The sequence below is a fragment of the Teleopsis dalmanni genome, chromosome 2 (genome assembly GCF_002237135.1).
Source record: "Teleopsis dalmanni isolate 2A chromosome 2, ASM223713v2, whole genome shotgun sequence".
NCBI lineage: Eukaryota > Metazoa > Arthropoda > Insecta > Diptera > Diopsidae > Teleopsis > Teleopsis dalmanni.
This window is the reverse complement of record NC_051847.1, coordinates 4,000,789-4,028,754: the sequence shown is the minus strand read 5'-3', so window position 1 is coordinate 4,028,754 and position 27,966 is coordinate 4,000,789. Positions and strand designations below refer to the sequence as shown.

Below are 27,966 nucleotides of genomic sequence, written 5' to 3'. Positions count from 1 at the left end.
TAAGAATCTAAGATTCATTACTATCTTTAGGTTTTGCGCACATGATTACTTAAATTTATTAAATACATTGGATAAAAATAATTTAACACTTTTGCTATCAAGAATATTTCAGGTGAGGTATGATATATATTGGCCATTTTCAACCTCTGATCAAGATGGTCAATTAAAATAAGAGAATAACAGAATATATTTTTATAAATTTAGTAAATAAATTTTTTATTATTCAATATACAATACACAAACATGTTAAAAACTGAACAATATAACTGCAACAAGATGAACAAGAGTATAGTTTCCATATGACAAGTACTTTAGGAACGTTATACCAGTACTTTCAAAGTCTTGATCCAATATCTTTCTAGTTAAAAGAATTTACTTGGACTAATTAAATATTGTATTGGGACTAAAACTAGACCGATTCTTGTTTTATAACCAATCCACTTGAAGTAGTATTTGTCTGATATTCTTGTTTATCTTTTGAACTGCTAATTTCATTTTTATTTCGCGTTTCTAAGCAATCTTTTGTGTTTGCAGTACTAGTTGTTGAAGATTGACTAGCTTTTAATAGATTCGCAGTTGACGAAGTCAAAGGAATAGCCACATATTGGTGACCACTACCGTCTAAAAAACCAAAGTCAAAAATAGGTTGTCATTAATATTTTTATTAAGATACACGTACCTTCTTCAGTATGAAGTTGCAAATGTCCGCACTGAATTAGTTGTAGGAGAACATCTTGTGGAACACTTGATAGTGCAGAGGTAGGATATAAAAGACTTGCATCGCTCTGTGGATTAACAACTTCCATGGAACAACAGCTTTTTTTTGATTGGACCCTTTGTGCCGTATTGATATTTGCCTGCACTGCGCTACTGCATGTTGCAACACTTTTGTCTACTGGCAACTTATCAACAGCAGAATTTTTAGTATTTGTTGAAGTCAGTATAGGGGAATCAATATCCGAAGATTCATCTGACTCGTTCCCAGATGATACAGATGAACGATCTTCCTGCAAATAAAATATAAAACGATTCGAGTTCAAATAGATTTTATTTAATTTTGTAAACAATAATTTAAAAGTAAAATATAAATAATACAGAAGCATTTCAACGAATAAGCTAAATTAAATCTCATTCTTCCAACACCAAATGTTGGTTGATCAAAATAAGCGAAAATTACACAAAAAAATGTCATTTTTATGATATAAAATTTAAATAGGTATTATTATTAAGATAAAAAGTAAAATTAGTTATGACTAGATACATTCTTTAGAAAGAAGAAGGAGCAGATACACCTTTAACGTCTCTAAACCAGTTAATAGCAAGAAATTTACTCAGAAAGTTAGATAACGCGATTATGATGGTATTGGACTAAATCAATAAAAAAATGAGTACATCTTTCGATTCAGATTCTTTTAGTTTCAAGATTTTTATCCCACTCTGACTAACCATGAAAATACGTCTGTTCTCAGGATATCCTTAACATCTGACAAGACAAAAGCAGTAGTTGTGCAAAAACACTGCAATGCTTACAAACACAACCCTAGCGGAAAGAACAGAAAGCTGATCTACAGCTAGATTATTAGTCCAGCACTACTTTATGAGTGTGTCGCGTATAGCAAAGCTACCGACTCTACTATCCAGAAGCTACAAGTTGCTTAAAGTCAGGCTCTCCGAAGAATCTTCAAAGTGCCATGGTACATCCGCACGAATGACATACTATGAGACCTTAAAATCGATCTGATCAAAAAATACATAACGGACAGAGCTCTGAAGCTATATGTGAAAACCGAAAGGTTTTCCCTTCGTTATTTGTCTGAAAATCGAAATTTTTTTTACTTTTCTATTAAATAATTTGATTCTTAAAATGCACAGCAGTGGACTTCTAGAGAATAAGCAGGCGGCTCTTTCTTACTTACAATGAGCGATCAAACAACTTAAATTGTTGGTGGTTCATTTTAAAATACCCACATAGTTGAGTTTTCCTACATCTATGAATAGATTGATTCACTGAAAAATTCGTTATATGTCAGGAACTAAACTTCAATGTTTATTTTGAAATCCAATTAAATTAAGTGAGATCGGAAACATTCAAATCTTTATGAAAGGTGGTAACACGGTGATATTACTGATCACGGTAATGATAAAATATTACTGAATTTTTTGATCATTTGACGTTTTGTCCCATAAGAGCCATTTATTGATGATCTTCAAAATGCTCATTCTTCAAATAATTGTGCCCACTGCAGAACCATTGCAATTTGTCATGCAAATATGCATTAAATGTATTTATTTCACATATACATTTAATATATACATTTAATTCTATAATTAATAATATTTTCGATTTAAGAAAATTCGCTTTTCGGAATAATTGAAAACAAAGAGATGATTATAAAAAACTTGGTATTTAAATTGCACATGTTTGTATGAGCATTCCAAAAGTCTTACATTGATGGCATTTTGTTATATCAGTTAGCTGTGACCCCCAAATCGCACCTGATTGACGAATGACTAAACTATGAAGTACCATATTTGGCGATTGATTTGCAGCACTTGGCTGTTTATGTGTTCTGTCACAAGATTGTAGGCCATTTGTTGACATATCTAAATACCCGTCAGATACAAAATCGATGAACAGCCACAAATTTCAATTACAATTCAAACACTTGCCACCTGCGCATTTGCGGCAGGCAATCAACACACTTTAACCATTTGCCAAAAGTTTTTGCTCTCCCAGTATAAACAAAAGATTTTGTATCTTGCATATTTCCCAAGGAGCAGTGTGTGTTTAGAAGTGCCTTTGAAATAGGGTGCATAACTCCGCCGAAGGAAGCGGAGTTCTCATTTGTTTGGTAATTGTTATTGTAAGAATTCAGTGCAATAGTATATCAGCAGAAAAGATTCTTTTGTAAATATCAACTGCATTGTGACTTTATGCTGTGCATTTTCAGAAAAAGACACAAACTGATGAAGCATCCATTTATGGCACTTTCAATGAAAACATAAAAATAAAAATGCAAATCAGCCTTCATAATCAAAGGACCACTTATCAAATTGTTTCATAGTCTCACATGGAGTGCAATAATCTACGAGTACACACATACAGATTAATATATATTTGTCTCATAATATTTATTAGATTGTTTTTTAATTAAAAACATCAGATTACATCTAGGTGTCTTCACCTAGATACCTTCGTTTGTTACATACACGCGATTTGTTAATCTGCGAATAACGCTGATTATATGCGACAATAACATTGGAATGATATCCAAATCAAATTTTATGTGAATTTTGCCGTGTTCTTTGGGAGTAATAAGCTTATTAACTATCATTTAATATAAGCATCATGTATCATTTTAAATATGAAAAAACTTAAACTCTAAGATAATGAACCGCAAGATATATGGAATATCAAAAAACTACTCAGACCTCATATCATTTAGTAGATAAGAATTATTTTCAAGATCACTGTTGATGGATATTTGGTATTACTCGAAACAATTGTATGGTCAGCCAAAAATTGAATTAATTAAAATAATACAAAATGAATTTTTGTTGTTGTATTTCACTACTATTCGAAAAACCTCTTTATGTACATAATTAAATGAAAGTCAAATGGTTTAAATCGTGAAATAGTTAGTGTCGCTTGATCTTAAATATGTATGTTTGGGAACTATACCATTCTTGGAACTAATTACGTTGTAATCGTATATTATAATGCTAGTTTTTTCTTATACTCAGTTAGGAACGCTTTCTGTTGAATAATTTAGTGCCAGCATATTCCGCGTTTCGCATTGACAACAGGTCTCACAGCTGAGCCAGTTAAACTTATTTCATATCATAATGCCATGGTATGATATATTGGTATATATCTTTGTTATTGTAAACTTTCAAACTTTTTACCAACTAATTTAGGTAAAAGTTCGTAAAACTATGGTTCTGCGAACTTTCGTCGGTAAATGTAGTAATGCAAATATTAATATAATTTTACGTTCGGCAATTTAAAATACTCAGGACTTTTACAATAATTGAATATCTTTATAACGAAATATTTTTCTGAAGATCACTTAACCAAGAAGTAAGTTTTTGAAAATGAATAAATTTAAAGCCATAAAACTGAGTTTTGTTTTCTATTCAATTAAACCAATAGAATTATTTGCAAGACAATAATCTCATTTCTTATATGCGTCCTTTGGCAACGGGCAAGTGCACTATAAAACAATTATTTGCTAAAATTGTCAAGCAAGTCGAATTTTATTCTTGTTATTTGATTGTATCTGATATATGTACAATAGGTAGAACTGAGGCGGTTTACTTAAAGTATGTACAAGTGTTTATCAACGCATTTGTATTCCTATTTATTCATTTAGTGTGTGCTAACTCTTAACTAGGTGTACCTATGTATTTTAGTGCATTAATAATGCACGATTTTTATTTCAAAGTTCACCACATACGAGTACACTTACGAGTATGTGAAGGCAATAGGCAACAGGCAACATGCAACATTTGTGTAACCGTCTCATATCCAACTATTGTTAAAGATAAAACGCCACCGAAACCAGGAATAATTTACAAAGAGCAACTCTAAGAATCTATTTCGTGATTTCCCTCTTTATGCAGAAGTAATTTATGATAAAAACTTATTTGGCTACGAAATAAACCACACACTAAACACCTTCGTTCAGCAGATTCTATAGTCGTACGTAGCAGTGTTTAAGTTGTGTTCCACTATTATTTCACTAAATATCTAAACAATTTGGTTGCTTTCATTGCTGAATAATTGACAATATTAAATGCTAATTCAGTTTAATGGATTTATCTATTCCTGTATAGTGATTTTATGTTAGCACTTTTAGAAAATGAAGTGTGATTGAAAAGTGGGATGTCACTTTTGATTCGGCTTTGTCAAAACTTTATTACTCTTCACGCTTAGAGATTTGTTTAAATTTCTTTTTTAAATTTATTTACAAATTTTTTTTTCAACAAAACTAATGTAGATATTCCAAGTATTCTATCAAAATGAGTGCAAGTAGTCAAATTGCATCATATATAAATTTTTTAGTCTAAATATCTGCGTCATTCCTTTTTGTAGTAAACCCTGTTTGTATTAATAGTACCACTGGTGCCCGAGTTCACGGTGGCATAACCGTGTTAACATTTTACTGAAGGAAGAAATACTTTTAGTAAAATCAAGATATGACCCATAATCATACGCATCAAAGCCCGATGACTGTTGATCACTAAAAGTTTTAGAGTAATGACTTTTAATAAAAATAATCAATAGCAGATTTTTTATAGATTATGAGAAATCATTTTAGAGTTAACCTAGCAGATAGACTGATTTGTTTTTATCACAATTGTTAAAAATTTACATATATTAATTATATGGTCTGCTTTCTGACATTAAGAACAGAACAATTTGAAAAAGAATACCTTTTATTAACAATGGTATCATGGGTATTATAATAAAAATCGTTTGTAAATAAGCTGTAATTATCGTGTTGTACTCGGCGTATATACACTTCACTATGTAATATTTAAAATAAATTTAACGAAGAGATCTGTCCCCGGTTAATAACCATAAGCGGAGACAGAAAAATAAAATGTGACCAATGTTTGTTTATTTATGCTTTCAAGTTTCTATATATTTCTGTTGTTTATTTCAAAATATACCCAAATATTTACAATATGTATTTACATGTCTTATCCTTTTATCTAATTGACAGTACATCTACAAATTGCAACTGTCTTCCAATCATTGAAATCGAATCATCTGAAATTAATTTTCAATCCTCATATTAAAACAACAGAATACGGCATTTTCCACCGGGTTTTCTCTATCTAAATCACAACCATCTGTTTGTACTCGTATTGTCAAGTGCGAAGCCTATATAATATTCTTAAGAGTACCTTTGAGGTTCCAGACTAGTATCAGTATATATTCTAATTCAGTATTATCAGTCCTTCTACTTTTACGGCAACTATTCAGATATACCTTTCCGGCACATATAAACTAATGATTTTTTACTCACTTTATTCAGGTTTTGTCAACTATAGATAAATAATAAGGGAATTATTGTTTGATTTGTTTAGCATCGATCATTTGTTCTTGGATATCTAATGAGCAGTTGTCACATTGATTAACGTAATTAGTTAGAAATTCAATATTTTAAATTGTTTCAAAACTATCTATAGATTCTGATTAAATCTAGATATCCAGTACTCTTTGGAGTAATAATATAATATAACAATAAATGACCAAAATGCTACATTTTTTAAAGTATATAAATCGAAATAAAATACTTCCCATATTAAATTCATAATATTTAGAAAATGCTTAATTATTCTAAATAAATCATTTTTTCTACGAATATTAAAAATTTTAACACTATTATAGCAAATACTAATATGATTATTTTTAATGTAAACATATATGTATACGTAATATATACATGATCTATACAATAATATGTCACTTATAAAAATTGTCATAATATTATGTTATAACTTTATTTGACCAATTAGAGAGTAAATAATAAATTTTAACGGTTTCATATTCAACAATCCAAAAAAATAAAAAAATAGATTTATGTCTATATCTACTTATAATAATATACAACCATAGCAATAGGTACACTATAGATGAAATAACTTTATATGCGTTTAAATATGGTATGTGTATTTATTGTAAGCAGGGTTGTAAGCAGTATTATGGATTTTGTGAAAAAAGAATAGAAGCGAATTGTAGAAATGTGCAAAATAAAGCAAGCATGTCTCTCAATATTTCTTTATTAATTACGCTAACTTTTTAAGTAATATTATTGTACGTATATTATATATTGAATACAAAATATAACAACCTATCAATTTAATTATTCTTAAACACATAACCACGACCCAATCTCTGACCAAATAACGACGTAAGTCACGCCCATTATTTAAAAACCAAGTGTTGAATACTATGGTCTATTCTCATTCTTATTAGAGACAATCAACTTATATTCAAAATGTAAGTCGAGTTTTCTGATTCCATTTACTCTCTCTTAAGTTCAGTTTCTCTTCAAGCCGAGCTGCTTCGCATACGTAGATCATATTAAGAGAAAGTTGTTAGCTAAATAACTTGTTGCATGTACTCTTTTCTGAGAAACTCTTGAAGGCATACGGAGAGCTCAGTTCTTTGAGGAATGTCAAGAGTACTTGTACGGTTTTTTTAATCGTCTATAAATTCTCCGTATTTCTGTTTCATTTTGTGTTTAACGTTTGAAGAGTTGTGAACTCCTTGGTTTTAACGGTCTATTGGGCAGACCAATTTACATTTTTTAGCCGTGATTTAAATAATTTTTATCATAAAAAGAATTTCTATAATTTTAAGTGTGTATTGCTGTGTTACTTGTGGCTACGTTTGAATTAAATGATTTGTAAGTATATAGTTATTAAATATTATATAAGAACAATATTTCAATTATGATATTTCTATAAGAATATAAATATTTTGTGAAATGCATCAAGTTTTAATATAAAACATATAAAAACTAAATAAAGACAGTTAAAGAGAATGTGTAAAAAATATTTTATTTATAGTAAAAATTAAAATTTGAAAAAAAAAATTAGATTCCTTGTGTTGGTTACAAAAAAATCTCAAGTTTATATAACATTTTTTACCATTAAATTCTTTGACTAAACTAAAAGGTAAAAAATGAAATTGCTTAATAATTCGTTAGTTACTCTATTGTATATGGAAACGTTTAAACTTCACGATTCAAGATATTGTATGTGTTTTCGATACGCGATACGGAGCGGAACGGAGCGGAGCCTAAAACACAGAGTGTGTGCAGAGGATCAAATGTCAACAACATTAATTTTAATATTCAGTTAATAAATATAAATGGAATATGGAAAATTTTGTGTTGTTCCGACTTAGTCAGAAAATCGAGAAAATCGAAATCAAATAACAAGGATATCAATAATATGCACAACAACAACCATTGCATCACACAAATGCAATTCATACATCAAACATCGTCTACGGATTTCAACAGTTTTTCGCGTTTCACCAACGCAAGGTTCATAAATCCGAAACCACATTAAATTCAATCAAAAATGATGGTAATTGTAAAGAACGCAAGCGTTTACCTTTATGCTAATTCGGTATTTTGCATTTTATGTGCGGTGCTCCATGGAAAACAGTTTCACGAAGGCAGAGAAGAAAAGTGTGCCAGTGATGAAATGAATTTCACAAGCACACATGCAAACATACACAGCATGCATATATAAAAATAATCTAATATCACCTATAAAATACTAAGATATGGTACTGCTAAGCATCTAACCATCGAGGCTACTTGATTGGGGATTGGGAGATTAAATCCTTTTGCCACATGCCAAACAGGAACGCAAAATAATTACGCATTGTAATTTTGTCGTACACAAATTTAATAGCGTAAGCAGTTACGATACTTATGTGTATCTTCAATTATTCTTCAAAGTATTCTCTTTCTGATTTAGACATTTTTCCTGATTATTCAAAATTTACAATTTAAATGACTTCATTGTTTAAAACTTGAACCCGCACCCGCAACATAAATTTGCATGGGAAACTTCTTGCAATAGTTGAAGATACTAGTCCACATGCAATACAGGCAGGCAGGCAGGCAGGTAACTCTTACGATATATGCGTGCATATATAGATGCAGAGTTACCTGAGTAAAGCAAAAAAAAAAAAGAATATTTTTGGTATTCCTCTTATTTTTTTGTAATTTGATTTAATATTATTAATATTAAATAATAATAATAATTAAATAATTATATTGCTTATAAATGCAATATGTATGTTGAAGGAATTTTTAAAGTATATTTTACAATTTACAATCCTCTATTTAATTATAATAAAGTACGTCCGTCAGTTCCCAGTCCTTCAGTCCGTCAGTGCGTCAGTTTGTAGCTGCAATAGCTGCAATATCTATAATTGCAATTTTATGCGACAGTAATTTTCTTTTTGTGATTTTGTGAGCATCTCAGTTTAATCAAATATTCAACATTTGCAAAATTACACAAATTATAAAGTTTGCTCACGTAACAATGCCCTCAAAAGTATTTTATTTTTCATTTCTTATCCTGTAAAATGTACACATTTTTCTCCCACGTCAACGAATACATGGAATACAAAAGCTACCAATAATGTCACTGCAACAATATACCAAAAAAGCAACGCTAATTACTAATTCAGGTATTCGATGGCAGACGACATAATGCAGCAAAGAAGTGGCACAACATGTTTCCAAGAGTAGCAGAAGTAGAAGAAGAAGAAGCTGCAGCCTGTAGGCTGCGGGCTGCTAACTTTTTCCATGCACATTATTGTAACAGACGATTATCAACTGGAAAATATAATATATAGAAAAAAAATCCGCATGTAGCGGTAACGCGCATTTAATGTCGGACGGACAATGGGGAACCAGAACAACAAAATAACAAAACAACTGAACATCAGAACAACTGAACATCAGAACAACAGAAGAGCAGAAGAGCAGAAACAGAATTGAAACAAAAACAATAAAAATATCTATAAAATAAAGAAAAATTATTTTGCAAGCCTTTTTCTTTCTGATTTAATGTGCGGTGGTCAGAGCTACTGTATCTACACAATTCCAAGATTACGCAGATATGATTCTCATACGTAACTCTGGGAATATGTTTCGTTCAAAAATTCGAATTAAATTATCTGATGGAGGCAATTTTAGAACCAACGATAACAAAAACAAATAAACTAGAAGATTTCGTGACAAGAATGCGTAACCAAGATCGTGTGAACGAGATGCTGGCTGGACCAGCTCCAACTAATCATGTGCGCAACAAAGTGGATAACTGTTATTTATTTCTAAGGTGTTAAATATTTTTTTCACATTTCTATATGTTTACGTATGTACCTATATATAATTAGTAATTATATTTACTATAATTAACAAAGTCGAAACTTAGTTATGCGTAAATTTTGAATAATGCTAACCTCCCTCCTAGCCTAGATAATTAATAAAATATATATTATTTGAAATGCACAGATTAATTAGTTAGACGTCCACATAAAATTAATTATATATAAACAAAAAAACTTTAATTTGAATTCTATCCACTGCATTGCAGTCTCCAGAGCATAAAAAGAAAATTTTTGATTTTATTCAGAAAGATAGAATATTACTTAATTTTGTCGTAAAATTGAACCTACGAACGATTTCGTATATATTTATTTAGTTTTTCAAGTAGGAAAATAACACATTCGTATTATTGAGTCTACCAAGTGTGATGTTGTTATATGTTTAACCCAACCAATGATCCTGTTAAGCAGGATCATAACCGTATTATCTTGTAATTCAAGTATGATATCATTCTGGTCTATGACGGTAACGAAAAAGTACAAATAGGTGAAAAGACATCTATTCGACTGCGGCTGACTGATAAATTCGAAGAAGATTTGCCATTAGCAATATGTGCTACCAAGTCTCTTATTGCTTTATAGGATGTTCTACGACTAATGGGGTGTATAGCATTTTTGGAGATCACTCATTCCATATATGCTCATATATCACTCATATATATATGATGGGTATTGTAAACGTTTACACGTAGTGATGTTACTGTAAATTCAAGAGGAAAATTTTTCGAAATTTTCAAAATTGACATCTGAAATCAATGAAACTAAGCTAAAAGTTATATTGTCAAAAATATTAAAGAAGTCGCATGACCTTTTAGATTATGTGCTGTATCACCTATGAACCAATCTTAAGATATAACCTTAATTAATTGTCTATCGAAAAAAGAAATGTTTCACTCAATTAAGGCTGTCGAAGAGATTGTCAGTATGCTAGTGCAATTCAAGTTCGACCCTATATCCAATTTAAGTGAAATTATAATTAAGAGATTACAAAAATCAAAATCTTTGAAATTTCATCGGGACCAACAAATATATCTTAACAAAGATACTAAAATAATATACATCCATCTCTTTCTAATAAAAGTTGTGACAAATTGTTTCTGTTTTATCAGGTTAATATTTATTGATATTCGTCTACTTAGGACTAGCAATTGACGAGCCTGACAAAGAAATCTAGCTGTAATCTGCAAGACGTTATCTATCTGTTTCATTTTGCAGCAGGTTGAGTTGATGTAATCTGAAAGATATCGTTTATCTATTTAATTGCAAAATAGCATGTAACGGCTTGATTTGTTGTAATTTGCAACACGTCATCTATCTATTAAATTTCACAACAGCACGTAACAATTGATTTGTGGGTTCAACCCTTTTCACTCCTATTTCGCTGTAATGAGTCCGTACCCCTTCTTCAGCCCTCATTTTCATAAAATTCCTTTATTTTTTACTTCAGTTCGTTACTGTACCTTACTACTTAAAAATGATATACTAAAAGATGAAAACATTACGATTATCTTGAAACTAGTAATTTTATTATTATTTTACTAATATGTATGTCTTTTCGTCGTCAGTCATCTTTGTCCGTACTTTTCAGCATTTATCTTTCGTATAAAAACTGTACCTTACTACTTAAAAATGATATACTAAAAGATGAAAACATTACGATTATCTTGAAACTAGTAATTTTATTATTATTTTACTAATATGTATGTCTTTTCGTCGTCAGTCATCTTTTTGGCTAACAGTACAGATTTAGTTTCATTTTAAACATTTTCATAATTTTCAATCCGTTTTGATTTATCTCTAAACATTTCTTCTTGTTAAGTTTAAAACGTTATATTAGTCCTAGAAATATTTAAGTGATTGCGTTTTAGGTTAAAGTCAGATAACGTAACTTCAAACGCACGAAGAGCTTTCTCATATCCAAATTCATATGCAATATTTTTCAAATACAATGGAGCGGATCACTCACTTCTTAAGTTTGCGCTATGCCAATAGAGTTCCCCTTTCTACCGAAACAGTATAATAACAGAATAAAGACCTTGTAAACTTAATTTACTTCATTCGGTTTTAATTTGCCTGGTTTATTATTTTTTAAACACAAAAATGTATATAAATACTTTTTTTGAAACAAATTTCAGTACTGATGCTTTAAAGCATTGTTCATAAAATAGAAAAAATATTATGAAATTATGCTCCTTTAGAAGTTAAATCATGCTTCAGAAGTTAAATCATGCTTAGAACTTCAAAACTTCAGTTAAAAAATGATTGATATCTCAAATATAGTTGACCTAATTTGCTTAAATCTTGAATGTTTTCAGACCATTAAACATTTCTTAATATGATGCCTAATACGTTTTATTCTTAAATAGGTTTCGGAATTAATCAGATGGAAAGTTCCTCGAAAAGATTGAAGAAAACCTTTAGTTTTCTTAAAATATTCGTAAATTTTTAGTATAACAATATTTTATTATGTTACAAATATTATTTGCAAAGGAATTTCCATCTATCATGCACCATTTATTGAAATGGACTCTAAAGTGAGCCAATTACTGCTCACTGTAACTTCATTGTCGACGAGAAGCTATAAACCTTTGCATTTTTACATAGATACCATTAATTAAGTTGTAATAATTTAATATTTTGAAGACCCGAAGACGCAGCTAGTTGCATCTATATATTATCTTTATAGTGATTCGATTGAACTGAAACTTTTCAAAACATTGTATTTTTTATATAATCATCAATTTTAATGAATAGAATAAAATTACAAAAACAATCGTTTCCAGTTCTCGACATGGCCACCTTAAGTGTGAAGTAAGTTCTACGCTAATCAAATGTGAATATGTGCAATTTATATCCATGCACGAAGAAGAACTTTCTTCACCTTATCAACACTTTAATAGAGGCCGCTTTTGAATGAAGTCTAGATTGTATCTATCAGTCATTTTTATTTATCGCGTACTTTGGTGGTCTATGACTCTATAACACTTTCCAAAAATATTTATGCACTGATTTTGACGTTATAGTGTAAAAACATCTATTTAGAGCGACCATTACCCGTTGCGAGCATCATCTTAACCTTTTTGGAACTTGTAAGGTGTGTTTTTGAGTATTCATTAATTACATGGTTGTTTTTGATGTATTTAGCTAAGTAGTTAGTAGTTATGTTCTACTGCTACCCGAATTTCGTTCAATACGATCCTTAACTTCTTTCCGATCACCTTCACAGCGTTTTGAGAAGCTGTCACTTTTGTGAAAACATTTTATCAATCAACATAAAAAAGATTGATTCACATTGAGGTGTTCGAGGGTTCTAACAATATACACTTGGAGTTCTCCATTCAAATATTCGTAAAATATTAATCCATTTTCATCACAGATAATGTTTTCTCCAATAAACTGAGACGCAAATGCTTTCGTCCAGTTGTAAAGAATAAAATCACTGTCATTAGATGAAATGTGGAAGCAGTTGTCGACACCTTTTCAAAAGTTACAGCAGTTAGTAACATAGTTAGTTAGAGTTAAATTGGGCCACCTTGCAGATACGTTTTATATACATTTTTAATAGCTGATCTTTATATGTACGTCTAAGAATGGAATAATATCATGTTTCATGACTTATTAGGTGCTCACGCCTTTTTGTAAGATTATGTATTTGATTTTACTAATTTGGAGCTTTGGAGCTTCATAAAACGGTTTTATTCAAATTTTTGACTTAGTTCGAAACAGATTAAAATGACAAAATAAAAAGATATTATATTTAAGTATAATGTCTTTTTTGTTTAAAAAAACTGAAATTTTACAAAGGGAGAGTAATAATTTTAAACAAAATAACAAATATATATTTAATTGCATTTATTTTTATTTTTTCTTATTTTAATATGCCATCAATTAACATTGTTAACAGATAGTGATGACGTGATTATTAGTCTGCATGATTGTTTCTTTCGTCATAAGTCAGCCAGAATGGCGACGTAAGTATGTATAAGTTTAAATGCTCAACACAGCGTCAAAGCCCCATTCCACGAAAGTACAAGTATAAGCAGTAAGCAGTAAGCAGCACTACTAAACAAGCAACAAATATATAAATAATTGCTTGAAAATGACCGGCTTTTCTGTAGACACACAGTATACAGTATACGGTATAGAGTATAGCAGTATATCAGTGTACAATTACATTCATGAGTGATATACATATTTGTCTGCAACACAGCCAGATCGGCTGTGTACACTCTCATAGGCAAACTGAAATGCAACACAAGCTTCCAAATAAGGGTGCACATGTTAAGTGAGGAAGCTATATCTATGGTTAGGAGCAACGCAAATAATTTGCGATTACACTTTTGACACAATTTTAAGTCAAATAATAGAACTTCGATAGATCGAACGTGTGATTCTGATAATGTTGCCCTTAAAATAGAGAAAACTCAACATATGGTGTATTAACATTAGGCCGTGTTTTTCACATCTCCGTATCGGCACTAAAATAAGCACTGAATTGTGTAACTAATAACAATGTGTTGCTCTTAGACAATTCAGATTCAGATAGAATTAAAATGACTTGCATAACATCGACGTGAATTTAGTTACTGGGACAGTCGAGATACATTAAAAACAATTTCTTGATTTTTTATAAGTAGAATTTTTTAATGATTCCTCCAACTACTACGTACGGTTCACAATTAACCCATTTAAGCAATATTCAATTTCTATAAACCGCGATGAGCTGTTGACTTGTTGACTTGTTGAAAATATATACTCGTACGGCGATAACTTGAAAAAGTTTCGGTTTGTTGTTATTTTTATTACATCGGGGAGCACAGAACGGCTTGGCACAAGTCAACTGCGGTAAGCAAAGCAGGTCGCATGCACATGCCACGCGTGCCAACCGTAGTGACTTCTTGCAACGTTTGCAACATTTGCAACTGCAGACTACAACAACCAAGCGACAATCTACAAATGCACACTACCTAAGAAATTATACTATAGACTTCAAATGTTCTAATAGTATTTGAATTTTTACAAAAACTCTTACGAATGCAGCAAGTCGGATGCATTGTGCCAAATATAATGATTTTATAATGCATTTGTTTATTGCTCTTGGTGTGAAATTAAACACAATGCATTAATTCAATTTGCATCACTCTGGAAACGTACTAAACGTACATAATTTATAACAACTTCAAAATTGATGGTAATTCATAAATAATTGGCCAGCAAGATATGATAAATTGCACCGTTGGCGCCATTGACTAAGTACAAATGTAACGTAGTATGAAGTTAAGGCCCTTAACTTGCAGGAAATATCATACTCATATCCATATTGTTGGATATGACACAGTGATTTCAGCAGGATAACTTCATCGAGTTACCTTTTCATACCCTTCACACTTTCGCGAATAAAAGGCATACTAATTTATCAAAAGATCTTTGTAATGTGGTGAAGTAGACGTTGGAGATCATGTAAACATCTTGGTTGGTGATCATATATAATCTTGATCGCCAAGACGCGACGAATCGATTTACCGATGTCCGTCTGTCTGTTTAACTGTCTAAAAATATGCAAATTAGTCTCTTATTTTTGAGACAATTGTAAAATACTTTGCAGAGACTTTTTGGTAGATCAGGTCTACATATATGTATATTAAATCAGTTAACTATATCATGCAGCGCTTACATAAAATAATTGCTGTAAATGAGATTATTTAAATAAATATATGTATGTATACAATGGATTTTACTCCGAAAAACTGTGTAAAAGAGCTCAAAAAATAATATAATTATTTTTGTAATCAGTAAGAAGCTTTACTAAAGTCAGCATATAAATTGCATAGAAGACAGTGAATAAAAAATAGCGTTAATATGTTTAAGGCATCTTTTAATTACACAAAAATACTACAGTTTTTTAAAAGATATTGATACAATACCGAGAACTAGAATATATTACATATTTAAGCATTCGCGAATGCATTCATGAAATGCAAGTTGTTTGAACGCATGCGAGCTGAAAAGCAAATGATTTCCAAGCTATTTGTGCTATCAAGCCAAGCACTCAAAAATAGAATCGTATAATCTTTTGTTACCTAAATATTTGTCTTACTCCTTGTACTCTTTGTTCTTCTAAATATATTTCTTCTTCTTTGCCTTTTGTTTATTACTATGCCAAGGGCAAGCAGCTGATGCTTGTGTTATATGCATTGAATGTGGGTAGCACACAAACGAATAGAATCCGAATGGATTGAATACTAGTTTTGTCAATCAATATATTACGCTAAAACAGCTGAGGATTGTGTCATATGATAAATGTTGTGTATAGCTAACAAATGCATAGATTTCAATAATATTTACGCTAATTAATATACAACGGGTAGCAAGCTGTTCTTGTTATATATATAAATTTATCAATTCATAAATAGATTTTAAATAGATTGATTACTTGCACTTCCAAAATTTCTCATGTGGACAAAGAAGCGAATCATTTTCAAGGAATATGCAAATAAACCAAGTGGTCTAAAACACAGATAGTTTACTTAGTGAATTAATTTACTTAATAGAAACTTACGTTCGCCTTGTATTGGTGTTATAAACACACAAATAAATAAACGTAATTATTGATCTATAACAAATAAAAGAATGGTTTTCGTGTTGTGTGTTTTATGTGTGAGTCTCCTTGCTATTTTTTTAACAACCATGCCACTTACACAAGCAGTTCTTCTTTACGATCTACATACAAATTTTAAAATGACAAGCAAATGAATGAATTTCGAATAAAGTACATGCTTGCGCCAAAAAGCGATTTCTAAAAAATCCAAAACGAATCATAAAAATCAAATAAAAAACGTGTTGACTTTTAAACTGAATAGTTTGCTGTATATCTTTGTTAAACTTCCATAACTCTAACTAAAAAGAGTGCAACAAGGTTTAGAGAGCAAGTTACATACCATTACAGAAAAATTCTTCAACTCGAAGTCTCCATAAGTCGAACATTTTCTTCACAAAATGGTACTTCGAGTTATGAAAATTTGATTGTATATCTAAAAAGAATATAAAATATATGAATACTTGTTCTTGTATCTAGAAAACCTTACTATCATTAGAAGTTAAGAATATGACGAAGCTGGGATTCTCATTTGCTTTTGTGAAATATGCTTTGTAAATTTTCAATCTTACTGAATTGATTGTACAACCAATCACTTGATGTAGAACCAACCTCTTCTTACACAACCGATCGCTTTCTTAGTTTATGTTATTGTCAAATGAATTGTGATAAAAGCAATCCATTTAATGTTGGTTTAAAATCGCAATACCAGATTTATTGCAATAAATGTTAAAAATGGAAAATTATATTTAAATTTTGTTTTGAATTGGTTTGTGTATAGAAGGGAAGAGAATAAAGTAAGGGTTTATAATGATAGAATTAACAAAATTATCATTTCTATTATCGTAATAAATCGAAATTACCAGAGTTTGAACATTGAATTATTGTAGGAAGTTGATTAATGTACTATTAGTAAGTAACCCTAATAAAATCACACTTGTAACTATAATTTATATAGTCTTTAAGATATAATAATATAGATAGAAAGTTACGTGAAATGATTAAGTAAACACATTCGATATATTTAATATCTTTATGCATATTAAACTAGTCGTTTCCTCTTTGATATTATAACACCAATTCTTACTCGATATTTAGATATTGCCAACATATTTTGTGTTAGAGTCAACATTAATGAAATAAAAAGATATGTAATACAAAAACGAACTTACAAATTGTCATTTCTTAACTTTTCAGGTTGTGAAGGTTGTGAAGGCGGATTGGATTAATGCATGTGAAGCCAGATTTTAAAAGCGGCTTTTTATTGAGAACTCTGCACAAAGAATACACAGAATACACAGAATACAGAAAAAATTCCAGAAGCTGCATTCTACAATCGATACAATGAAAAAAAAGTTTCATCGATATAATCAACAAAAAGCTGAAAGTATAAATGCAACTTAAGTGAAGTAAGCGCAAAATTAAATATCTGTACATATTGGGAGTTTAGGAAGTTCTTTATGTAGCATGATCTCTAGTTGGTTAAAAGTTGGCTGAAAGTTGGCACACAGAGTGAAAAACAGGACGAGTGGATTTCTTAACAAAAATTTTGTCGATTTTAAGCAAATGCATTTCGAAGTTGCAATGTTGGCGGCATCCTGAAGATGCTTCATCGATTGTTGTCTCAAATGCTTTGGTGTGTGCCCGACACGCAGTTCAACGCACGTGGTCACTGAATTTAATCTTTTCAAAGAACCAAATAAAAAAGCATTGAAATGTTGAAAGCATATCGATGGGTATTTAGTACGCGGCATGGCGCAAAGATGTAAGCTACTGAAACGCCGATGAGAATTTCAAGTTGCTTATGCGGAATCATGCCAATGTGGAGGTGGTCTTGTTATAGTTTATGTACATATGTATATACATATATTTTACTGAAGTACTAAAAAAATTTTTTTTTAAATACTATATTATAAGAACAATATGAAAATTATATATTTAAGAACAATGAATAACTTTCACTAAATTAACTAAATTTTATAAAAATGGTTTGAAATAAGAAGAGAAAGAATAATAGAATAAGTTGAATAAGAAATTATTATTAAATATATTATAATACAAAATAAAAAATAAAAAAAAATTTATTATAAAAAAGTTATCTCCTCTAACTCTTTTTATTATGAAAAAGTGAAGCGGGGCAATCGAAATCAAAAAATCATTCGTAAACAGAATAAAACCAAAAATGGCAATGCATCGCAAAAGCAACAAATTATACACCCTCACAAAAAAATTATTTCATATTAAAGATGCTAAAAGCCAGCACACAGAGAAACACTGTCAGCCCACTTCAACCACTTTTTTAACGTTTAGCAACTAACCTTGGTATCGGAGAGTTGGCGTTGATTCATTAAAAAAACACTGAAACACTGAAAACACTGAAAACACTGAAAACAACTTATCTGGTAGAATACTCGTACGTCGCTTTTATCGTGAACCATAATTTCGTTATATACAAATTCATAAAATCACAAATATACACAAATTTCATTCATAGTTTTCTTAATAGCTCAGAGGCAAGAGGCAAAAGGCAAGAGGCCACGTTCCATGTTCCACGTTAGAGGAGAAGCTGACTGGTGTCTTTTATCAATAAATTTTGTGGTAAACTGATATAATATGGCTTGGAAAAAGTACGGGTGCAAGCGGCGAAGTCTTCGAACAGAAAAGGTTACCGAAGATAAATAAAAAAAAGACTTAACCAAGCTATTTGCACACAAGCGCGACTACTGACTCCTACACCCATTCATTCTCAACAGTGATGATCACCGGACAGTTTTATAACGACGATTCTGTTTCACTCAAAACATCATCAAATTAACTGAAAGACATAGTTAAAGAGCTAATATGCGGCAAAGTTTTATCAAAAAACAGTAAAAAGAAGAAAACGCAGCACACGTCATTCGGTTTTGTGGCCTACGTTAAAAAATTTGGCAACATTGAATTTCATTCAAGTTCGTGTCTGTGTATACCAAACCAATAAACTCTGAATTAAGACAATATTTTGCATATATACGAATTAATTCATACATAAATCATTTTAATCAAAAACAATAAAAAAAACAAAAAACGCATATTATTTATTTTCATTTCGCTTGTGAGTTTAAAATATTGGATTTTAGTCAAGCGTGAAGCATATTTCGATGAAAATTGATCGATTTAAAAATCTGCGACAATAAACATATGTCCGATTAAGAATGACGTCATTGTAAGCTTAGTTAAATTACAACGCTCTTAACAATCGTAGTTTAGGCTCATCACATTGTAAGTGGGCTGGTTTATGTACGTTACCTTCAGCTTAACATCTCTATGTAGGCTGTCCCACTCACAGCTGTTGTGAAAAGCGGAAGCTAATAGGCGCACTCGAGAAGCAACTTCAATTATGTGTTACCAATTTACTAATTTCGAAATTTAATAAAAAATATTAAAATTCTAAACAATATTTACAGATTTACAACAGATCTGATCTAGTGAATTTCTTGTTTAAATACTAAATACCTTTAATTCATTTAGGAATTATTCGAAACATGTTATGGAACATTTAAGACCACACTAGATTCCAGTGAAACTGAATTTCTTGATTTCGACAACCCTAACTATACACAAAGTATATATGTAAATATATATAAAGTTTTTGAAAGACGCATATCAACTTTGCCCAGCTGTTTGTAATGTATCTTTATTCTTTATCTGCAAGATAAGGTGAATTAATGCATTTATCTACTGATATGTTGGTTTGTTAGTTTATTTCAATGCAAACTAATCAATCAGTTTTTCAGAAAGTTCAATAAAATTTCATACATAGTTCTCAGGACTGGGTCTTGACTTTTTTATTGTAATGTAAATATTTATATAATAATTTTTTAATATTTTTTCTGTTGTTTTAGTGCACTTAACTAACGTTTTTCTATTTTTTTGTTATATTTTTTTTTTTGATGCTATTAGCTGGCTATTTCACTTTTGTTTATTTGAGTTTAAAAGTTTGAGTTGAATAAAACACTAACCGAAAGCATGAGTACAACGAAAGTGTTTATTCTCTAAGGGATATAAATTCAAATTAGTAGACCAATTCGTATGCAGTGTTATATTTAGAATTTCATAGTCTATATAAACGCCTGTAGCAATTCTCAGCGTTATCAGAATGAGCCGTTCAGCTTAATTTGATCCAAACACAGTCGAAACTTCACTCACACATGCATTGTAAAAACGATGCATTAAGTTTAATACAAGACTAATACAAGGTACTCGTTAATACATATATTCTCAATCCATTCGATGAATTAGGAACGAACCTTAAAAAATTGTTGGAACTATTAAGACTTGTTAACTATATCTATCTATCTATTAACTATCTAATAGTACAAAAATGTGAAGTATTTTTGTTGAGTTTTATTCATTGTGGTAAATAGCTTCACTGTTTCGTTATATGAATTTTATTTTTTTGATGTCGATTTAGATTTGAATATAGCTGCCAGACTAACAGTTTAGATAGATGTTTTTGAAGGAAAAACTTTATTTGTTAGCATATTTATACCAAATTGGACTGTTAAGTGTAGAAACTTATGCCAGTACAAGAACATCAATATTAAAAATTTAGTCGATCGGCAATAGTTTGTTTATATATAGTATCTTTTATATTTATTTATATTTTTATTTAAAAAGACTTTTATAATTTCATCATAAATCGAAACAGAATGAATCTAAATTAGAAAAGTTGATATAAATTAAGCACGAAATAAGTTTTACTGAACCTCTATAGACAATGTTGACAAAATACAATATGATCTAGAACGGTTTTAATCTATTAAGTCTATAAAGCGACGCTCTTAACAATCAGTAAAGATGAATTAGACGAAATGAGCTTCGAACATTGTTTGAAATGCGTTTGACTGAAATTCCTAAGAGATGCCAAGGTTGTCGGAAAACATGGTGAACATCCTTGAAGTCTGACAACTAGTTAAAAAATGTTTGCAATGGTATCACAAGGTGAAGAAGAACACATCCTTTAAGAGAGAAAAATCAAGTACTAGGTATCGGCATAATCACTCCATATATCTGTATGTCGTCAGTGTCGAAATGCAGAAACGACTAGAGGAGGAGGTTTGGCACAACATATTGTTGTAGTGTTCAATTAAGTAAGTAAGTATTTTTGATATTAATAGATTTGTTTATTACAATTTACGTTACCTTTCTGTTTCATATTTAATATAAAACTGCATTTATATAAGTGCAAGTTCTGAGTATTCTCATAAAATTTAGTATTTGCTTAAAACTATTTTTCTTAAATTTTGATTTCATTTAGTTTCTGTTTGACAGAAATATTTCCGGTATTTAATATATTAATTTATGTATAATACAATAAAATATACATTTAACTAGTAAATAAAATATTTTAACTACACATGCTTAAAAATAATATTGCTCAACATTAAATAATTTAATAATTTAAAAATTTAATGAACGTTTACATCGTCAGTAAGAATATAAATAAGCAGGCAAAGGATATTTTAAAATAAACTTAAATTTATATATGATGTACAAATAAAAAATATAATTTTGTTTTTGATGTTGCAAAAATAAAAATTAAGCGAATATATTTCAGTGAAAAGTATCTAATAATTTCATACCGAAAATGTACAAGCTCTAAGCATTTTTTCTTACTTTAAAACTTTAAAACTTTGCTTTGCACAATGCCAACTTTACAAACGCTTATGTATGTATGTACACATAATATAAATGATAAATAATAATAATAATAATAATGAAATAACAACTAAGTGACAAAATTATTAATAACAAAACGCAAACGTTACATCGATCACGCTCATTTCGGTGTTGTGTTGCAGGGATTTGCTAGACTCTTGCAGCAGAACTTTAACTAACTAATCTATCTATGTATCTCGTAGATATACGAGTATTGTATCTATTATTGCACCACTGTGTCTAAACTTTTGTGAGAAACCAACAATCTTCAACGATAGCAAAAATGTTTGATGGCACGATTTACTTCACTGCGAAAATATGTAATATCAATCCATAATCCATAAAATCCATAATTTGATTAGATATATGTTTTTAAAGGTTTATTGAGTAGTTTAGCTTATAATAAGCAGTATGGCACGCGGAAGTATTTTTAATTTTCACTTTCGTGATGTACTTTACAAATGACTAGTTCAATGTCAAAAATTTACTCTTGAGCATGAAACCTTTAAATATTATATATGCATAATATACTAAGTATGTAATATAAAAGCGAGATCATTCATTGATTTCGTGATATCTCTTGTGATATTTCTAAGAAATGAATTCAAAAAAATATATCTATTCAAATGTATAACCTATATTAAATAATGCTATCCCCATAAATATTGAAGACATTAAGCCCAACTATTATCACATCTCATTGCTGGTAAATATCTATACAACTTAATTATATTCTACCGTTGCCCATGAGTATGTGACATATGTGAATGTGTTGAATGAGGTATATGAGGGACATGTGAGTGATGTGATGCATAAGCTTGTGGATGGGAGAGTGGGGAAGGTTGCCCTCCACTATATGGAGACTGCATAATACTTTGCTCTAATCCATAATGAGCTGCTTGAGTCTGTGGATGACCGAGATGAGCGTGACCATGATGGCCATAAATTAATTGTCTTACTTTTGAATCCTCGTCAACAATATTGTAGCTTAGTTCAGTCTCTTCAAAACCTGTAGCGGACATTCGTTGATCGCCTCCTCCTACACTGGGCGGATCTGGAGAATTCAAACATGTTTGAATAAGCTGTTTGCCAGCCTCAGATGTTATCATCGGTTGAAGTTTACGTGTGGCAAATGTGTAAACATGTCCAGTCTCAGAAGCAACTAAAAGCATTACTTGTGTGCCCGTTAATGTAGAAAGCTCATAGGCCTGAAATTATATTGTTAATAAAGAAATATATTTATTATTTGATAAGAATTGTAAAGATAAATGTAAAATTCAAAATAAAAAGAAACAATCGATAAATTTTATTAAAAAATTATTACAGACTATATTTTATTATGATTACGTTATTTTATTACGTTATGTAAATGTTATTGTTGGAAATGTTCTTGTTATAACCTGCGACGTTCCATCCTCAGACAGAACGATAGATAAAGGCCATTGGTAATCCGTGTTATGGAAGACGGATACACTTTACCCCTAAGAAGTGAACCCGTTTTAATTCTACAGAGAAGTTGTTTAATAGTAAGCACGCTAGCTGACTAAATGGATTTGAAAAGAGCAATGTTGTTAATGCACTCATTAGGGAAGTGGGTACATATAATCGTTTACTTTTGCCACGTGGAGCTACAATGTATTATTATTGGAAAATATTGTTTGAGAAGCATGAAGATTTAATAGGAGTGATCATAAACGATTGGTCTTTGTAGACACTTGGCTTTGGGTCGTTGTCTAGTAACAATGGTACACAAAGTACAACAAAATATACAATTTAAATAAACAAAACAATCGCAGTGAATCTAGGTTTTCTTAAAAAAATTTAAATTAACTTTGATAGTTTATTTTGCTTCTTATCCACATATTTTTTCAACCACATATATAATATATAGAACTTAAAATTTTTTGGTTATATATTAAAAACTTTGGATTTGTACAAAATAAATCAATAATAAATTTATAAATCAGCATATGAGGAACAAAAAAAACAAATTGAACCAAAATACAAATTCACAAAAGTTCAAACTCAAAGAAAGCGGCTTAGCCACACACTAGAGGTATAATCATCGTTGGAACTTGAAAGCAAACAAATGTCATTTTGAATTTTCATCGAAGATTTTACAAACCTGACATAGACCCACATACAAAAGGATGGAACCACAAAGGACATGCGTAAACATCTTACAATACAAAGCGGTTAAACAAACAAAATATGCTCCAAGTATCAGCAGCGGTAGTCAGGCTGCTTGTTGCACACGTTCGGACCAATTGACAGCAACTGGAAGCTCTCCCAAAAGACCAAATCATTTGTTTGTATGCGATTATTTGTATGTTCAATGTTCAACCTTATCGCTTTGGTCGATCAGTGATTGCAGCACGGATCAAATGGCCGTTGCCTCCTTGCAAATTTGCTTTAAACTAAATATGCAACCGCTTCGCTTTAAAGCAATGTTACGTGATTTCAATTTAACACCTTTGGCGGTGTTTCTTTTCTCATTGTTGCTTCACTTTGTGAATATATTTTTTTTTCTGTAAATTTCAGTTTTTTACTTTTCAATAGGTATAAATGTATGTATTCAATTGAAAGTCTCACACGTGCGGAAATTTACACTATATCTTTAGTTAATGTGGGTAGTAAAAATAAGCTAATATAATTTAAATTATATGTAAATAAAAAAAGAGTATATAATAAAATATTTTATATTATATAAAAACAACAAGTTTTAAAAAATCTCTAGGATTTTATTCTATCTCTATTCTATCTTAATATTTGACTTCGAAAGGCTATCCACACCTACGGAGAGAAACTAAACATTAGTCGTAGAAGCGCAGTAAACCGACATCATGTGAAGTGGAACACTTCCAAGGGCAATAACAATAAAATATTTCATAAAAAAAATGGAAGATGCGTATTTTGCAAGTATGTGTATTTTAATATTATTATTTTCAATATATACAGATATTAACCCACACAGCGAAAACAATGAATTTCTAAAGCTACGATGATATCATTTAAAAAAAGAAAAGAAATCAGAAGGTACAAAAATTATATGCAATATTTAAAATTTGCCATCAGTTTTAGATTAATTTAGTTTACTATTAATTGGAGACAAAAATTAATAGCAACGTATAACGCCTACTGCCATCGTCAATAAATATAAATAGGGTCAATATTTTAATATGAAGATATATAATTAATATACATATTTTATAAGTAAATATATTTACTATTTACTTTTTCCTTACGTTACTTATATTTTATTTTAAAACTGACTTATTTATTGTTCAATTTTATTTCCGCTGTCAGTACATGTTAAAAACAACATCCCTGTACTGATTGACATACATATTTTGAATATTGCAGAAGAAGAAGAGTCTTTGTTCCTGTTTTGATTTCATACATAATGATTTTAATAAATATTGCCAGCGAATATTTTTGAATATACCTAATAGAATAAGATAACATGTTAGGAATATAATCACTTCCCTCCACGTTTGATGTATCTTATTATGTGAAGCAAAAGAAACTCTACATATAATGTGAAGTATAGTGGCATATTTTTAAGTATAAATAAATGCATATAGTCTTATATTACCATATCCATACCTTAAATGTTTAAAGTTTATTTGAATAGAATTTAAGTTATTTAACTCAATGATTTCATACATATTTTTATATACATTACTTTAAGTTGTTTTATATGCTATTAAATGCAAGGATAAAAAACTTATTGCAAATATTGATTTAAATAAAATTTGACCACTTTAAAACGAAAATTAACATCATATGAGTATGTTATAGAACTTATTTAACTAAAACGTTAAAGTATATATATTACTTTTTAGTATCAATAGAAACAAATTAAATTTGTAATACAAATTTTTCTTATATGTTTGTACCATCAATTATTACAATACTTCCCTTTGAGGAGTATTGTTTCAATCTTTGAAACCTTTCCGAAATTTATATATAGGTAATTATCAAGAAGTAAGGGTTATTTATTTAACGGTTAATAAATTGCTTTAATAAGGAAACATATTATTTAAATATATTTTGTTTTACCTTTTTCATAATTCCTGTTTTTCGTTTGGAGAATGTTGTATAACGTCGTAATTTATTATCAATATATTCCATTTTAATCTTTACACGTCCCTTTGTTTTTTTACCATTAGCAGGTGGTGATTTTTTATTTTGCAGCGAAGTATAACTATCATCTACAACGTCTGAAACTCCTCCACCAGGTTGTGATTGCGAATGACTGGTGTGTTGCCCATTTCCTCCAGAGCTGCAACTGTCTAGCCCTTGTATTACTTGCGAAGACAATGTTGGTCGATTATTGTGATCATCATAACAGTCCGAACCTGCGCGTTTAATACCACGATGTTGATGCTGTTGTGCACTAGCACCAGAAAGACCTACAGTATTAACATTAGAATTAACTAATGACTGACATTGTGTTGTGGTGGGCATAAGACTGCCAGAACGTGGACTAAGTCCGATACCACTGCCTCCCATATGTAAAAGACTCCCGCTAGGTGGTCGTCCGCCAAGTGCAGTAACTGCAGTGGGATTACCGTACATATCTGATTGGTCTGCTAAGCTGAGACCAATACTACTCATAGAATAATTAAGATTATAGCGCGAGTCTCCGCGCGTTGGGTCCATTCTTAAATAAAAGTTATCCACCGCGTATATTTTTAAAATAAAACAGCGCTTTCAATATATGTGTATATTTATAATATTCAGACGCGTTTTCAAATACTATGCTGTGGCTTCTACTATATATGACACACTTTTGGTATTTGTTTCCAAAAATAAACACACTTTTAAAACAAAATGAAATCGACGTGCGGAAAACGCAACTATTTAACTTTTCACTCTTGCAATATTTAAAACACCCACTTCCGTTGATTTTTGTACATTTAATTATTATATATTTGTAATAATTACTTTTAACTGCATTTTTAAACTAATTTTATTATATTTATTGCATATTAGCTACTTTCCGCACTTGATTGTCATTTACAGCTGTCAAAATTCATGAACTCTCTTTTTATCAATGTTCTCTCCTTCTACTAATTGCTCTCTATGCGTCAAAATAATGCTGCAAATAAGTGTTGCAAAATGTTTGTTGCGTAAATTGTTAACAAGTAATCTGCATACATAGATTTGCGATGCTAATTTTATGTCTCCATCGAATAATATATCAAACGTTATCGTATCCAAATTTATGCTCTGTTGTGTGTGTTATCGCAGTTTTTAATAATATTATCGCAGTTTATAAAAATTATTTGTAAAATTTTTTTATTTAAGGTATTTATTTATTGTTTTTAAATCATACGAGTCAATAATATTTCCCATATATGCAGCACATTACATCCTATATGTAGTTGATTGACCATTTGTGATTTATCTTACAATTAACTTAAAATTCAAAAAAAAACGTTAACGATCTTGCGAACAGTTGTTTCTCATTTGATAGCACGAAACCGATTAAATTTTCTTCTTAGAGCAATGGATCAAAACAACAACATATTTCAATTAATTTGATTAACATATTTTAAGAGAAAGAAGAGTGCGTTATAAATGAAAAAGAGTATAAAACGAAGAAAAGAGATGCCATTTTCGCTCAGAGAAATATATTTATTTACGGTTTATTGTTGTATTGGTTTTAATCAAAAATAACTTGCGATCATTAATTATAAAGCCAAAACCATATAAGTAATAAATTCAAACTCCTCCC

At 30.2% G+C, this 27,966-nt stretch overlaps 1 protein-coding gene across 1 annotated transcript; it reads right to left on the bottom strand.

Moving 5' to 3' along the window:
* Positions 1–242: 242 nt before the first annotated feature.
* LOC119679502 (serum response factor homolog) lies at positions 243–27,468 on the bottom strand. Its single transcript, XM_038091894.1, has 4 exons — positions 26,286–27,468; positions 23,183–23,431; positions 680–1,007; positions 243–621 (listed from the first exon to the last, which is right to left on the bottom strand). The coding sequence occupies exons 1-4, from the start codon at positions 26,886–26,888 to the stop codon at positions 410–412; spliced, it is 1,392 nt and encodes a 463-aa protein (XP_037947822.1). The 5' UTR covers positions 26,889–27,468; the 3' UTR covers positions 243–409.
* Between the last annotated feature and the right edge of the window lie 498 nt (positions 27,469–27,966).